General features: G+C 37.6%; 1 protein-coding gene across 1 annotated transcript in view; it reads right to left on the bottom strand.

Moving 5' to 3' along the window:
• The window catches only part of brinp1 (bone morphogenetic protein/retinoic acid inducible neural-specific 1), a 123967-nt gene that overhangs the window by 16396 nt on the left and 90167 nt on the right, over positions 1-17404 (bottom strand). Inside the window, exon 6 of the mRNA XM_067574745.1 lies at positions 5-241. Coding sequence (XP_067430846.1) covers positions 5-241 — 237 coding nt within the window. The remainder of the gene's footprint in view (positions 1-4; positions 242-17404) is intronic.

The following is a 17404-nucleotide window of genomic DNA, read 5'->3' as shown; positions in this document are numbered from 1 at the left end:
TTACCAGAGCTCTCAAAGTCTTTATAAGAGGCCGCCCAGGACTCAGACATCCCCAACAGAGTGTTCTCCATGATCTGGATGTCGGTGATGGGACAGTTGCATTGAGGATACTCCTCAGCGCACTGACAGATGCACTGGTTGTTACGGCACAGGTACTCCCCCTCTCCATTGCACATGATGTAGCTCAGAGCTGACTGGACAAATTTCTCCTGCAAGTATTCTGGAAAGATGACCTGAAGACCTGAAACAGAGATAAATGGGGTGGTTTAATGAAATATAATATATAAATATAATGTATAAAAATTATCCACTGAATATGATTTAAAGGGTAATTCAAGAAAAAATGTATTCCAATCCCTTTTCAATTTTCTTCATGTTGGAAATCAATGAAGCAATTGGATACAAAAGAAATCTGTATTATGAAGCCTTCATACTTTTTATATCACAAAAGCACAACGTGAAATAAACTCTTCTATCTAACAAAATCTCAAGGCAAGAAAATTAATCTGAAACCAAAAAGTGTAAAAATGTGTGTGATTATTATTTTTTTTTTTTCATGTTTTGTGATATTATGTATACTTATGTGAGAAATGAGAAAGTCTGCATTGCTGTCAAGGTGTGTTATGCATATGGTACCTCTTCACAAATACAGTAAACACAAAAGTGGCAGTGAAATGGCTGACTGCCCTCCCAGTATTGCTTTGTGTTATAAGCACTCATTTATTTTTCTAAAGGATGTGCTTCAAAGCTTGCCAATGTTCAACTTGAGCTGTCTGTTCTGTGACAGGTCACTCATGGTGTGGCAACATATAACAGTGATTGATGCCTGCTCTCCTGTGCAATGTTGGCTTATTTAGCACAGAATCTGTTTTCCTCTGAGTGCAATTTCTGGCATGCATGCATGTGCATTATGCATTTGTCTGCCTGTCTGTGTACAGCAACAGTAAGCATCCATTACCATTTCTAGTTTTCATATCCAACTTTGCAGCAATCTGCTTATTATACTGTAATGGCAATAGTTGAATTTGTAATCTAGAGGCCAATTTAGGGGCTGTAGCTGAAAGTACCTCTTCCCTCTCACCACTGACAAGGTATTTATAATTTTTAGACCCTTTGCCAATCCGTATCTCACCCAAGGGATCTCACAGAATTGAAGCTTGGACAGCTAACAGTAAAGCCTTTCTCTTCAGTCCAGGCCAGGAAAATAAATCCCTAGCTCTACAAGCCACTGGATTGGAAAAGAACTAAATAGATTTTTTCCTTCTTGTATGGAACAGCATCTTGGCGAAGCAATATTTTCTTAATAGGGTTTACTTGAGCACAAACAGTGCTTCAGCAAAAAAAAAAAAAAAATGCAACCAAGAACCAGAACATAACATGTTATTGAATGATGAATGATTGCATTATTTTTTTTCCGCTCACATATTATTTTCACCCAAAGGTGAAAATAGGAATCCATTTATGCAAAATCAACATACTGTAATGTAGCTGAAATGAAAGGGAAAGTAAGCATATAATTTCATACTATACACATGAATCATTTTCAGGGTTTTGTTATATGTATCTCTTATTATGCATATGCATATCAATTAATGTGCCTTATTGTTGTGTGCAGCAGACGCTAAACTGAAAACTGTGGGTGACTTAAAAGCAAATGAAGGTCTTTATATATGCCAAGATTTAGCTCTGAAACATACACCAACTTCAATATCCATCGTTATGGCGACGGTAACACATACTGTGCTTGGATAATTTATGCATTAGTGTTTGATAGTTCACTGTTCATTACTGGAGCTAATTGTTAAGATCATATTTATATATAATCATGATCTGATTTCCTTCAGTTTAAATACGAGGCTACCGCAGAGAACATTTCTTACCTCTGCGTTTATTAACCATGAAAACACTCTCAACTGTGCACATACTCTCTTGATTCTTATACTAAATAACCTGTCCTTGTTGAAAATCAGTTGGTTCCTTTCTCTTCTACACCTCATCAGAGCTACTGCCCATCAGTGATGAAGGGAACAGAAGGAGGGAGGTATGGAGGGAGTAAAGGGGATAGATGGATCATGTCTGACCACAAAAGAGTTGGGTTGCACAGGGCTTTTTCTCCATCAGGCCTGTCTGCGGCCCCTGGATCCAATATTCATTTAGCTTGATGTATTCCTGGGCTTGAAACTTTAATGTGATTTGTGGGAGAATCCAGATGGCAAGTTCACGGATCAACGCTGCTCACTGACAGTGCTGGTGCCAGCGGCCGGGTGCACAATAACATCGAGTGCCTCAGCCCTCCCTCTTTCCCTCTTTTCTCTAACCATATACCCACAACCCTACCATCAACATGCACGCACTCTCACACACATTTTCCTTACTGATATCAATGTGTTGGTGTCGGGAGATTGCAGATGGAACCATTCGGGATGCTGACATTCAGCTCGGCACTATCAGTCTTGCGATCTCTTGTTTTCCACTCTTTTCCTCTTTCAATGTTTCTGTCTCTCCTCTTTTTCCTCTCTCTCTGTCTCTACTTCTTACTCTGTCTCTGTTCTCTGTACACATCTCTTCTGTCTTACTTCATTACACTCACTCCTACTCCCGCCACACTCATGCGCATGCCCCTTGACTTGTCCCTCATCATCCTTTGGCTCCCATTCACTCCATCAATCACTCTCCTCATTCCTGTTTCTTCACCTTTCCTGCTCTCCTCTACATTCTCCAACCGAGCACGTACTCGAGTATTGGAAAATTTGATGTCTTGTCCTCCCTCTCCAGTGAAGAAATGATGTCATGCAATAAAAGTAAATCCATCAACATTTGTTAGCGCAGTGGGGAATGAGTAAGAGAATTAGAGCCCCCGGGCCAAAATGAAATGAGAACCTAATCAGAGAAAAAAAATTTATCTTTGTGACTTTACCAGCTTTGCTGTGTTAGTGCAGTAACATGTGAAAACACAAAATGATTGGACCACAAGCTACACTTTATATGGCTCTGAGGCAGGTGTTTGTTGAGGAGAACACTAGATATTAGAGTAGGGAGTTACATTTACAATCATTAAAGAGCTGCTGTTGAAATGAAAGGTGCATACTGAAATTCCCATGCAGCTATTGATAACCTCCAACTTCATGCTCTGTCAGTGCACATAATTCCCTTCAACTCCTATGCCTGGCTTGCTCTAAATAAATAGCACCTCAAAATGGCAGTTAAATCTCATTGCATACATCAGAGGCTGATATATTTCCCTCACGTACATTGCAGGATATAGGGCTTCAAACATTCCATGAATGCTAACAACAGAGAATCTGCAACTGTGACTTTGCCTTTTCATTATGTCTCTTTCTAGAGTGCTCTATTTTTACATGGTGATAGATGGGGAGTGTAGGCCGCAACTGAGGCTTGTAACTGCTTTGGCAAGCAGTTGCCTGCTTATTGCAATGCCACGCTCCGCCTCATAAGTTACAGTTTCATTAAAGATTAATTGACCATTGTGTGGCCGCAATTTCGCTAAATAATCATTACTTAATCCACTGGTGCAATAAAGTGCATTACTTGAATGGGGGCATTAAATTACCATTGGAGGTTATCGTTGCAGCCATGATACAAAACCAAGACCTCTGAACTGGAAGATTGCCTGTTGTTTCCCCTCAGTCCAGGCCTGCCCAATCCAGAAGGGGCATATAGTTTTAAGATTTGCTGTGCTGGCCCATTTCACACGAGGGCTCCTCTTTCACAACTATGAGGTAAAGGTGCAGCTAAAGTAGCTATTTATCCACTTTTCATTTTTTTGCATAAGGCGCACACAGTGTGTGTGTTGGGCCTGACAGAGGATAACACATTCCACTGGAGCTATTCTCAGCTCTCAGAATATGTTAGCATTTTTTAAAGTTCTCAATGAGGTGTACTTAGCATTCAAATGGATAATGTGTTGAGGTGTCTGTGCTGAGTAGATTATAGTAGATTATCGTAAGTGTTCTCAGCACACTAGAAGCCAGCAGCTTGTGTTGTCAAACAGGACTGTCGACTCAAAATTTTGTAGTACAATCTTATTTAAGAGTTTGTGAGTAGGGAAAATTCTGTGAGCCAACTTAATCAATATTTCCATCTCAAATATCCTTTCATTTCCTATGTGCAGCACAGTATTTTTTTGGGGGGGGGGACTTTTATGTGGGGTGCATGAATACTAAGGAATGCATATATTTGAAAAAGCAAAACAACAGAGAAGAGGCAAATTCCATTTCCTAGATCATTCCAAAATACAAGTGCCTGCATATGCATATGTGATACACCCCACTGTATCTGTGTGGAACAGGAACACATTGTGTTTTACACAATATCTCTATATAGCATTAGCTTTGAAGAAACCCACTTATTCATATTGTTCACAGAAAGCAAGCAAGGATGCAGGTGCAGTAATCACTGCAAAAGCATACATTACATATAAAAATGGCTTTGGCATTCAGGGCTTGCTGCTCCTGCCTCCTGAATAAAGGAACTGCTGAAATTGCATGTTTTTTTTCCTCACCACCTTCTGTCTATTGCTTCCAAGAATGGATGTATACATAAAAAATAAAATAATAATATCAGTAATAATAATAGGAATTAAGGACAGAGGAGATAGCACTAAGAGCAAATACAACGAATAGGAAAAAAATAGTAATAATAATATTGATGAAAAGGAAAGGAGAAAATAAATAAATAAAGACACCAGCATATGGAATGTTAGAAATGTTGACAGCCATCATAATGTATAATGTGTTTCAATATACACTGGATTAATAATACAATCTTATAATTTATTTTTTCAAGTACATGGGGTGCCACTCTAAGCATGAGCCTTATCACAGGTAGCCGTCCATTTATCAAAAAGGGGTTGCCATGTTTTCAGGAAGATGTTATCTCTGTTAGTAATCTTGTAGTGAAGTCTCTCCATATGAAACAAATTCCCCAGATCCCAAAGCCACTGCTGGAATGGAGGGATAGCCTCTGACTTCCACTGTTGTTAGATAAGGCGTTTGGCCAACAGTGTAAAAAGGGAAATGGCTTGCCCCTCATATTTTTTAATTCAAGGATTAACTACCACTGATTCAAAGATAGCAAGTAGTGGATCTGGTGCGATAGTTTTATTAAAGGCCTTGGATATATTGTCAGCTCAAGACATTCCAGCTAAAGATGTTTTAGCCTCTCCCGTGCACTTGAGTTGCAGATGAATTATGTATTATCACCTAGCCTTGTTAAACAAAGTAAACGCTCTCTGTCAAATAAGAAAAAGTACATTATACTTATAACAGCTGGTTCAAGGAGAAAGAAATATGAAAACCATAAACAAAACCCCCCGTCCCGCTCCAGCTGGGTGGCTACCCCAAATGTAGCACCTCTTACCATCCCTTTGCAGTACTTGAGACCACATCTCAAAACACTTACAACATTAAGTAGAAAGCTGGACTGTTATTCGAGGTGTTAAACTCACGATATAGTGTAATAACTTGGAAGCAGCCCCGGTTTAAGAGTATATCACCAATATTCAAGCTGCTAGAGCATCTATGTCACTAATGTGGGATCAGTGGAGTTGTTGAATGAAATGCTGATATTGTCCATTCAGGGTAACCATGGTGAAGATTAACGCTAGCTTGCTTGTTGCTAATGGAGAATGTCTGGTTGAGCCCAAGAGCCCAGAAAAGAATTCCGTAGCCTTCAATTGCCTCAGGTAAGCCTATGATACGTACATTGTTCCTACGGCTTTGTCCCTCCAGGTCCGTAGCCTAGCCTTAGCCTTTAGCTTCACATTGTCATTAGCTAAGGCTGGGCAGGTCGCCTCAAAGGCCTCAATGTGTTCACTGACTGCATTGGTGTTTGATTCGAGGGATAGAGTTCGTTGGTCTTCTACTTTGGAGTGAATTATGTCCAGCTTCGTCTTGAGGGTTGAGAATGCAGATCTGAATTCGCTTGATGGGGCCATTCTGTGTCCCTCTAGCATGGTAGCTAGGGTACCCATGTCGACACCGCTGACAAGTGCGCTGTCCTTTTTAGAAATTGTCCTTTTTTAAATTTTTGTTGGATTTCAAAGCCATTTTCCGGTGGAAGTCAGTCTTAGAGATTTACTGTTGGATTGATGTGAATAGAATGTTGAAAGTTGGGCTAAATAGGTTGAATTGTTATAAAATAAGTGGGAGTGTGGAGCATGTGCCTCTACTTCATATTTGCGGCGACCAGACGCTATCCCACTTCAGGTAAATTGTATGTTCTTCTCATTTTCCTGTGTGCAAGATCACAGCAGGGAGAATGCTTGTTTGAATTTTTTTAGGAATAATGCCTTCAAAAAGTTAATAGGTGTTTGTTTAATTTAGCTTAAAAAATAGCAAAACACCCTCCAACACACCAAATATTAGCTGTGTTACAAAATATGGCTTCAGCATGTAACTAGAGATGCGATTGCTGTTGGCTGCTTGTGCACTTCAGTTGCACTGTTCAAGCTGTTCCGTCATGTGCCACTGTGTGTCCCTGCACAGCAGTAACAGTAGGGCCTAAACTGGTGAGATATTGTACTAATATCACACATTCACATGCACGCCCGCACACAGAAGCACGTACAATCATGTACGAGCAAATGTGCACACCCTTTGCAGGCTCTTGCAGAAATCACATGTTTTACAAGAACCCTGGAGAGGGGGAGGAGAGACGTATGACAAGCTCTGACATTTCCATTTCAGCTATAAAAGATACAACTGCCCTCAAAGTGTCAAGATGTGCTGTGTACACGTCTGAGATCAAAAGCTCAGATTTATCACAGAAATTACATCAAACATCCCTAAGTACAGAAATGATGTTCATCTATTTGTATTTGGAGGCATATATTTGCTATACATTTTGCTGAAAATGAACAATCTTCTGATTCATAAAAAAAAACAAAACTGTTGTACTGTGACCCAAAATTGAAAGCAAGCAGGATGCAAGCTAAATCATTTGTCTTAGGCCTAATTTTGCTTCTCAATATCTAAATATATTATAATACATACGTATTAGAGCTTGTGAGTCTGTTAAAATATTGCATATTTACATTTTTCATAATGGCCTCATAAAACTGTACATTAAAGTATTATTAGTTATTATGACTTTTTAATACATTTATGTTGTAAAACGCCTATGCATGCATCATAACACTCAGTAACATTGACTTACAACCAACAATTTAAGTACAGAGTTACACAAAGTGCTTGTTAAAACGGTTCCTATAAGTTTTCAGTACTGCAAAGACCCTCCTAAATACAAAAGAAGAATAAAGTCATAAGAAACCCCAATCAACTGATGAAACAGAGTCTGTCAGAAAGAGAAAAAAGACTGAGTGGAAAACTATGGCACTTGCAGAAATGGCAGTCTGCAGCTGGCAAGAGTGAGTGGGGGAAAAAGGAGATTTATGGTCATGCTGGCCCAAATGGAAACTCAGTCTTGATTGACCACTTCCAATTGAAAGCTGACCTCCAGGTCAACATGGAAAGATTTCATCAGGTACTGGGGTTTCAGCATGTTAGAGGAAAGTGAAAAAATGTGTGCAGCCATCCATCTTGAAAATGATCCAGTGTTATCAGTTCTCTGGGCAAAGGGACGCACATTTTTTTTATATATATATATAAAGGAAACAGCCTTGGTGCAATTCATGGGACTTTCTAAGAGGTGGTTCAATACCTCAGACCACTACTGTGATAATCCATGAAATAAAACCCAACTAACCCCATATAATAAGATTTTTAATTGTGCAATTGGTATCATCACATAACTCTGTCCAGGTTTCAGAAAGAAAGATATGAACATGCCTATGTTAAAAGGCAACTAAGTCGGAGAAAGACAATAAGAATGACAATGGAAATGCCTCATTGTGTTTATTGTTGAGCTCATTCAACATTTGCTCTCCAAGTCTTGCATCACAGATTTTTTCTTCAGTAAATTATTCTCTGGTAACCAAGGACATTGTGTTTACTGATATACTTTAGTCTCCAAATCAATTTTTCAACAAGTCTGTCATCAAAAACAACTTAATTGATTTGTATTTGTACTGTTTGTTTGTCTCCCCTATAATGTTTGCAGCATTTTCACTTGAAAAGAGGGACAGGCATTGAGCGACAGAGCAATGAGTATCTAATTCATCACTCTCCGCACGACTTGCCTACAGGGCCAGTTTAATTTATTTTCACTTCACCACTTTGAAAACTGTTGGCTCAGGCTATTCTAACATATTCATAAATCTTCCAAGATAGGCTCATGGCTCTTCCAAGATAGGCTCTTGAGGAAACTGGAGAAATAAAGAGAAAAGAAACAAAGCATGTGTTGGGGATTGAGAAAAGCAAATTAGTTTGGTGCTAATTTATGACAGCCATATTGGAGGTGATTGGGTCCTTGCAATGTAATGGCTTGTGAAGGTTTCAGGGCCTTTTACCTTTCTTTGGCTGAGTTAATATATGTAACCAATTTGCTGTTTCCAACTCCTGGTACGTGTTTGGTCTATTTGTGTTGTATATCAAATTACACAAAGAGTATCGCAATCTCCTGTCTAATATATTGAAAGCCCCTACTGTTTTGCGATTTAAAAAAAAATTCCCACCAATTCAAATAAGTCCATTAATGATAAATATTAAGAGATGGCAGGAGATGAGGATATTAAAGTGACCACCACCTGAACCAAATAATAAGTAAATAGTGAAAATCCCGACCATTTAACTACCACATACTAATTCCCTTTTTCATTTAATTCTTAGCCTTTAATAGGTTAATTTTTACTTTAGGTCCCAGTAGAGAAATTGAGAATCCAGCCAAACCAATATCACTGGGTTTCTAAGCTTTAGCCTGGAGAGAGGACAAACAAATAAAAACAAATTAATGTGCAAGAACTAAAGAGCATTTAAATCCCCTATTGAAGTAAAGCTAAATATTGTGGATCTTTCATTCAGACTGAACTTGAGAGAATAAACAAACTAGTTCTAGAGTTATTAAAAAAACAACCTATGTTTCAATGAATCACATTTATTAAAAATTTAGGAGTAGATTGATAATTTGTAATACAGATTCGGTCAATTATATCATATTCAGAGACATCCGTGTGTACAAGGTGAAAGAGAGAAAGAGATAATTCATTCATTCTGACAAGGATCAATGAGTTCATCAATGAGTTCATCAATGACTCTTGCATGCCGGCAAATAAGTCCACTAATAACACATCCTGATGCCCTCCTGTATTGTCATTAGCTGCCAATAAAGCTGTGTGTTTAGTTTGCACGTATGCACTAAACATGCCAAAATGCAAAACAGAAACTTCCACAATCATATTAAGTTAAAGCAATGGAAAGTTTCATGTTTGATAGATCAAAGCTATGCAAAGTCATGCATGAAATCTAATGTGAAAAAAAATCGTTCCAGTGCCATCTTTAATTCTGATGATTGCTGGAAAAAGAAAAAAAAGAAAAAGGGAGGAAGCATAAGGTATTGGTTAATTTGCCAAACATTTTGCAAAGCAAAACTGTGGGAGAGAAGAGGACTGAGTTTAGGCTTTGATAGGTAGCTCCCTTGATGTCAGATTCCACTACAGCAGTCTAATCTAAATCTAAGTGAAAGCAGAGGGAATATCCAGGGAGTGTCATATCCGCATTGTGTTATCTGTGGCTCACAGCCCCACTTGCTCACAAAGAGCGGACCACAGGGGTGAGAAAGAAAGAAAAAAAAAACATTCCCTTTTAAAATTTCTGTTATTTTGGAAAGACAGTTTAAAGTGTTTCCAGGAGAAATTTGACCACAAGTAAATTCACTGGCATATTAAACTTACCCGTTTAGCCTGTTAAATTTGTAGCAGAATGCTGTCTCAGACCATTTGAAAGCTAATCCCACCAAAGCAAATCACTCACTAAGCAGTGAGAAATGTTTGGTTGCAGGTTTGTAATTATTTTCTTGTGTATATTTTCTAACAAAGTTTTGCAGTTACATGCCTCAAGGTAGATAAAGTGCTGAGGTTTGGAGTGAAAAAAAATAAAAGTGGGAAAGGAAAAAGGCATGATTAAAAGTTTAATTAGAAGGATGAAACGGAGTGGGTTTTCTATTACTGCATCATTGTTGTAACTCATGTGGTGCCGCATACTAATATGATCCCCTTATTTAATTCATAAGCAATTAAAATAGCTAGTCTAGATTAAGGTTTTTATAGGTTTATTCATTTTCAAAAGATAGAGGGGGAGCAGAAGCACGATGCATTAAGGATTTTTTTTTTTTTAATACTAAACAAGTGATCAGAGATGATAAGCAACTACATGTTTAGAGTAATCCTAAATATATATCATCTGTCTGCATAGACTGGGTGACATTATAGTTTAAGAGCTGCAAATGTCAGCTACTAATGTAATAACAAAAAAGGCAATAGAACTGATGAAAAAGAGAGTTAAAAACATAAAAAAACAGAAGAAGGAGACAAAATGAAGAAAACAGGCAGAGAGAACAAACAGGCTAAGAAAGAGATAGATTAAGTGTGTGGTGAAAGTTTCCAAAGGACAATTTTAGAAACACAAAACTGAGCTGACAAAGAGTTCCAAATATACTTGACATTGCTCATCTTGGCTCATCATAAATGGCTCCAACAGAAGATCACACACACACACACACACACACACACACACACACACACACACACACACACACACACACACACACACCATTCTAACATACCAACTACAACACACAGACAGAAAAAGAGAGTGCATAACATTGATGACTGTGGTTCTGAAATTGTACCTTCTAAAAGTAGAATTTAAAATTTGTTCAATTTGGCAATGTCCTCATTCCTTTTACCAGCCCTGTCTCCAAGAAATTACCTGTATATACTTTGTTTCCCTACTTGCTGTGGTGAAAAACATAATGACAAAAGCACTTTGGTTAAAGGGAATATATCATGCACATTTTCAGGTCTATATTTTAATCTGGGGCTCAACTGGAATATCTTTGCATGTTTTACATTAAAAAAATCTCCTTATTCATCTTATACTGACCCTTGACACAGCTCCTCAGTTCAGCCTCTGTCTGAAACAGGCTCTTTTAGCTCCTGTCTCTTTAAGGCCCCCCCTCCTGACGAGCCCACTCTGTTTTGATTGGCCAGCTCTTGGAAACTGCACTACACTTCCGTCAGCTCCGTAGGCTACCTCAACCAAGCATTTAACAAATTATAGCAGTAGGATTTCACTACTTTTTCTTGTTCTTTACTTGAAATTATCAACTTCTCAAATACATACATGTTTCCATACATGTTTGAGCCTGAATTTGATCCAAAATACGTGAGTGGACAACACAGACAACACATGGGTATGCATGGCTGGTAGAAAAAAACGTTGTAAACGAAGCATTCAGAGCAGGTTGAAGCCTGGGCTTTTGGCTTGCAGGGATCATTTCTGCAAACGTTAAACGCAAGTTTTGGAACTATGACGACATCATAACAGTATATAGATAACAGAAAACCACTAAAAGCGTGATATGTCAAGTACCTTTCTTCTGATTTCACCGAGACCATGATGTTCCCCAGCCTTCCCCAAGTACCTGAATAAAACCATAAAATATGTAATAATGCTGTAGCTGCTACAAGAGGATGTTGAATTTCAAGATCAGATATATACAACCATTTCACTGACTACTTTCAGTTTCAACATTTTGCGATTTGCCAAATATATTAATTAACGACATTTCCTCATTATGTTAATAGAAAACATTACCTATGCAGAATTACTTTCTTCCAAAATGTATTTGCTGTTGCAGATTTATTGCATATAGACATAATTTCTAGGTAACAGGATTGCCGAACTGGTAGTGATTTGAAGAGCTGTCTCAAAAAGATGTTTTCCACACACCCTCAGTTCAAACAGAGGAGGGAAAGACATTTATGCAGAGGTAGCTATAAGAATCTGCCATAAAAACCTGAATAATGAGGTGGAGAACATTTGTATAAGTCATTTTTTATGTACGTTATTTACCCCACAGCCATGAATGTATTCATCTGTACTGGAAGTCAGTCTATTAGTCAGACGACACTGCATACTTGTGTATTCTGACTCAGCTGGTGTTAGGCAGCCTATTGTGTTGGAACTACATTGGCTAATCTCTCCCATTTTTGTTTACCAATGCATATGTTAGTTAGGATTAACTTGGCACAGAATTTGTCTTCAGTTTGAGAGCACACTGAATCTTGTCAGTCTTGTTATTTTAAATTCAATGAGTCGACACTCTTCCCTCTCAGGATCAAAACCACAAATCATCTGAGTAACAAATCGTTGCTGTCTTGTGTCTGTATCTATATTTACTTCCAAAATGTAATGAAATGTTACAAAAGCCGGCCTTTTTTCCAGCTTTCTGACTCCACAGTGCTTATTTTAACTAACCATGCACTTTCCCCTACCCTAACCAAATCATTTTTGTGCCTAAACCTAACCAAACCTTAACCATAGCATTGCCAGATCATGAAAATGATTTTTCAATAGGAAAGGTGTTGTTCTACCAACAGGGGCATCAGACCAGAAAAAGCTTATCATTCTGGAGGGCAGTTACAAACAAGGTATGTTGCTGTTTAATTCGGAGGACTCGTTGTTCCAAAAATGTGGAAATAAAGATGTTGGAAGCCTTTGTTGGTTATGAACAACCTCTCTTGTACATAACCAACTCTTTTTTTCTTTTTTTTTGCTATTAAAAAATATGTGCAGAAGATTTTAAAATAAAATGATTGCATCAGAAGAAAAGAGAAAAGGTGTGCAGTTACCTCTTCCTCCCTTTGATGTCAGCCTGTGACCCATTACCTCGCTGGAGTACCAGAATAGGTGTGCATGTCCCTTCAGTCCTTTGCTGATTGAATGCACCAAATGTTCAATATAATGACATGGTTGAGCACTGTGAAGGCCCTGAGACACACAAGTTCAGTGTGGTTCTTTCTTTTTTTCCTCTTTTGTGCCAAATTCATTCCTGTAGATTTTGAACCAAATCCTACAAGGGGGCCCGGAGTAAACAGATACCACCACATAGAAGAATCTGTAGTAGCTATGTACAAAGCTCTTGACATACTTACTTTAGAGGAACATCTACATTGGAGTGGATGATTTTCCTTTTAGGCTTGACCATATTTGTTTAAAAAAAGTCCTGTGAAGTCTAAAATTATCCTTCAACTGAAATGTTGCATGATGTGCATATTTTGCTATTAGACAGAGCTGCCAGTGATCCGTGATGTTCCACTCTGGCCAGATGTGACTCCTCCCCACAGTTTAAATGCCAGAAGTTTGTATTTGAGCTAATTGTCTGGTAAAAGGTCAATAGGCATTTGAAAATGAAACACATGGTGGGTGTTCATTCGATGTGCTGAGAGCTGGTGGTGCTTATGAGAGTAGTCCTGGGCCCAGCCAATGTTTTTCACCTCAAGGGATAGTTTGTGAAGTCCATTTATGGTGTGTTGTCAAGGAAGAGCACAATGCTGTCAGAGCTGTTATTTCTGGGGCACTGACTGTAAAGACCAGACAAGGGATACAGTAAATCTGTTTTGTGCAAATAAAAGACGATCAGCTGCTTTTGGAACCACTGTGAGGTTCACAAGTTGTTCCAGATGGCTCAGCCATTAACTTGCAATTTTCTACATATCCAATTTTTCTAAGTGCACTCAGTTAGAGGAACAAAAACATTTAAACACATGCTGCTGAGATGGTGTTTTACACTTTTTGTGGAGTGTATGTCTTTTTCAAAACAAACAATTGTCCCTTTCATTTATCTTAATCCATTTCTTTTTCAAACACTTCATCAGCTTAAGTGGAGGCACAGCAGAATAAATGAAGCAACTGTAACATGGGACCCTTTGGTTCCTGAAATGTACTGTGTGTACAGTGTATACATATTTTTATAGAACACCTATGGCAGGCTGGAGTTGGTGTGGGATCACGAGAATCTATTGTCGTACATACATTATCATTGGATTTTTTGGGCATCAGTGATGGCCAATCACATCATCTCTTCTCATCCCTGCAGTGTTCTCCCCACAAAGAGGTACTGACAGTCTGGTTATAGGGTAATTACTTCATCAGGTCTTACTGTACATGAAAGCACACATGCTAGAAAGTCAGGACAATGTTTGAATTCTGTCTGGCTACTTAACTAATGTATGTTTACTGTATGTCTATACTTTGATTAAAAGAAAGCACATGCTCATTATATGGAGATATTTTACATTTACAGGGACAAAGACATAATATTGTATAACACAACAACTGTGTGAGCAATGCACTTACAGTATCAGTATCCATGTTAACAGCTATGTACTGCACATGGTGGAGATTGTGAAAAGCATTTCACAGTTTACCTGTTTATTTTTCAACTCTGAGTGTGACTTCAAATTAAAATGGCGGTGAGGAGGCATCTGTTTTATGTAGGGCACTAGCACATATTTGTGTCACTCACCTTGATACTGAAACATTCAAACTCAATGTGCTGCTACTGCCACTAATATTACTAAGGAAACTATCACTGTTATTATTATTATTATTATTATTATTATTATTATTGTTATTATTATTATTATTATTATTATTATTATTATTATTATTATTATTATTATTATTAATAATAATAATAATAATAATAATAATAATAATAATAATAATACCTCTGTGGCTATTATAAAAGCAAAATATGCCCTAGCCTCCATGCAGTACTTCCTTGCATCTACCCCAAATCTCAATAGTAATTACTGGAAATATACTGGATGTGAGCACCTAATGTTGTAGCTGAATATCCGTCCACAGTGGGACTCTGATTAAGAAGTGGGCACAGAAGCAGATAATAGTTTTGCTCACTTAATCTAGGTTCTTGGAGAGAGGTTGCAAAGTATATGTGTGTGATATCTGAAAATATAAACAGAAATAAATAAGCATGTAAGATTTAAGGTATATGATTTTATAACTAAATAATTCCTACATAATGTACTCTCCTAGCACATTAATAAGGCATGAAGATGTCCACAGTTTCTTTCCTTTAAACACAACAGCGCGATACATAACATTGGTCACCTAAAGTTAGCTGCATTCCACCTCGTCCACGTAACTACGTTTCAGCCATTATGCTAGGTATAAAGAGCAGAAACATTGACTTGCTGAATACACATCAAACAATTATCTCAAATACATAACAACAAGAATGTAATGCTCAACTTAGCATAAATAACTGAAAAGATATGCTTACATTCGTCACAAACACACACAGAATGTTCTCACTCCTTTACTGCCTGCAGCAACTAGAAGCTACTAGTAGAGCAGACAATTTCTCAATTACCATGTGGCACTGAGATAATTCCACAGTTAGCAACTCACCCTACTGGCCTCACAGAGGGCAATACATGAAGTTCTGAGGGAATTCTGCACAGTAATTACATTGTATTCCATTGCAAAAATGTACACTCACAATTACCAAATACACTGTAGCTACCATGTAGTGCCATCCCAGCAATGTCCTCCCAGCCAATCATTTAGCCATGCTTGGGCAATGCTTAAAGGTTGAAGTAGGAGACATCTTATGTCCTACAGGAAAACATTAGAAATGAAATATATTTGTTTATTCAGAGATTCTGACATTTTTAATGAGGGAGAAGGAGGAGATATCAATTTAAGTATTTTAACAAGATAATTGATTTTTTTTTTTGTTAAAAAAAAACACGTAGTTGTGTGATGTGGTTTTTTAACAATAAAAAAATCAATTATCTTATACTTAATACTTAAATTGAGTAGAGTATAGAATATTTTATATACATCTTAAAACATGTCTGGGGGGGTCTTTAAATTTACATCAGCAAATGTATCTTTTTGTAGTTATAGACAAATGTATTACATTATTCATTTATTTTATTAAAATACTTAAATGCCTTACTTCTTCTTTAGAAAATAATGTGTTAATATATAATTTAAAACATGACCCACACCACACATACAGTACACCCACTGATATAGGGGACTATCTCTGTGTTATCTGCTTGTGTTTATTAACATAGAGGAAAAGATAAAGCCTATGAACATAGCCTCATGTATCTTAAGTGCATATTTTTCAAAAGTGAGAATCCTAGTGATCAACAATAATTTCCCCAGTACAGCCATACAAGTAACACTATTCTAAAGCTGACTGAATTTGCTGTGAACAATAGAAAAATTCATATTCTCCAAAAGCATGGGACACAATTCAGACCAGGTCCTGTGACCTAAGTGAATGAAAAGGGTTTAACCTATGCCCAAGAGAACAACTTCTTTATAACTGCACATGGCTAGCGTGAGAGGCATACATATATGGTTCACCAAGGGATGAAAGAAGACTAATTGTTACACTTGCACTTGTGCTCTAGACAGAGCGGGTGAATTAAATGACTGGATCTCATTATAAATATATTTAAGCAGCGCAGACCTTAAAAGCTCTCAATTGACTACATGCCTCTTCATGGACTGTGTGAAGTGCCATCACTTTGAAGAGCACTATGCCTGTTGAAGAAGTTACACCATCAGCTGTCTTTCTAATTAAAGGCAAACACGCTAATTAATGTTAAATGAACACATTTTCAGGAGAACTCTCAACACCTTCTGTCACCCCTCCACCTCTATAATTTGGCCTAATAAAAAACTCTACGCTTGAAACCAATCTGAAAAGCTTTTCCATTCTCTTGGAATTATTATCAAGCGAAAAGAAAGAATCTTTTCCAGGCCTGTCATCTATCAATTGAGTGACAGTCTTCAAAGCACAAGGCTTATACATTTGATGCATGACAATAAAGCTTTCACCAAAACCTATACAGTCCTTTGAGTAAGTGGCAGTGAAGGATTTAAAAGTGTTTCTCTGACAAACCATTTAGTTCTCTGATTTTAGAGGACGAGTAATGATCCTCTTCAGAGAGGAAAGGGAGGGTAGTGGGGGTTGGATTGAAAATGTGTCTCTGAGATTCTCCGACTGGTTTTAATATCCTACGTAAACTCGAATGAATCAAAGAACCAATCACTCTATTCAAACACTTGACCACAGTTTACACAGTCTTTCATCTTTCAGTCTTTCGTTTTCCCCAGGGTGACTGTCACCGCAAGCAATTCCTTCTCTTAGGCTAATTATTACTTATGACAATGTTTCTGACAGAAGTATTCAGAACTATATAAAGAACATAACCACTGGTGGGTAAAAGTTGATATTTGCATCCACTGATGTATGATCTGTAAGTGAAATGCTGGTATTTTAATTTTCTGATGTGTGGAGGCGTAATGAAAGTGATTCATAGTACATTCTTGAGATACATTGTGCTGAATAAATATATCAGAATTTCATGTATATATATGTTGCAGCATGGAGTGATAGTTTCTACTCTCATTTCTTAAAGTAGTTTGCACAGTTTGTG

The sequence above is a fragment of the Thunnus thynnus genome, chromosome 19 (genome assembly GCF_963924715.1).
Source record: "Thunnus thynnus chromosome 19, fThuThy2.1, whole genome shotgun sequence".
NCBI classification, from domain to species: domain Eukaryota; kingdom Metazoa; phylum Chordata; class Actinopteri; order Scombriformes; family Scombridae; genus Thunnus; species Thunnus thynnus.
This window is presented reverse-complemented; position numbering and strand designations above follow the sequence as displayed.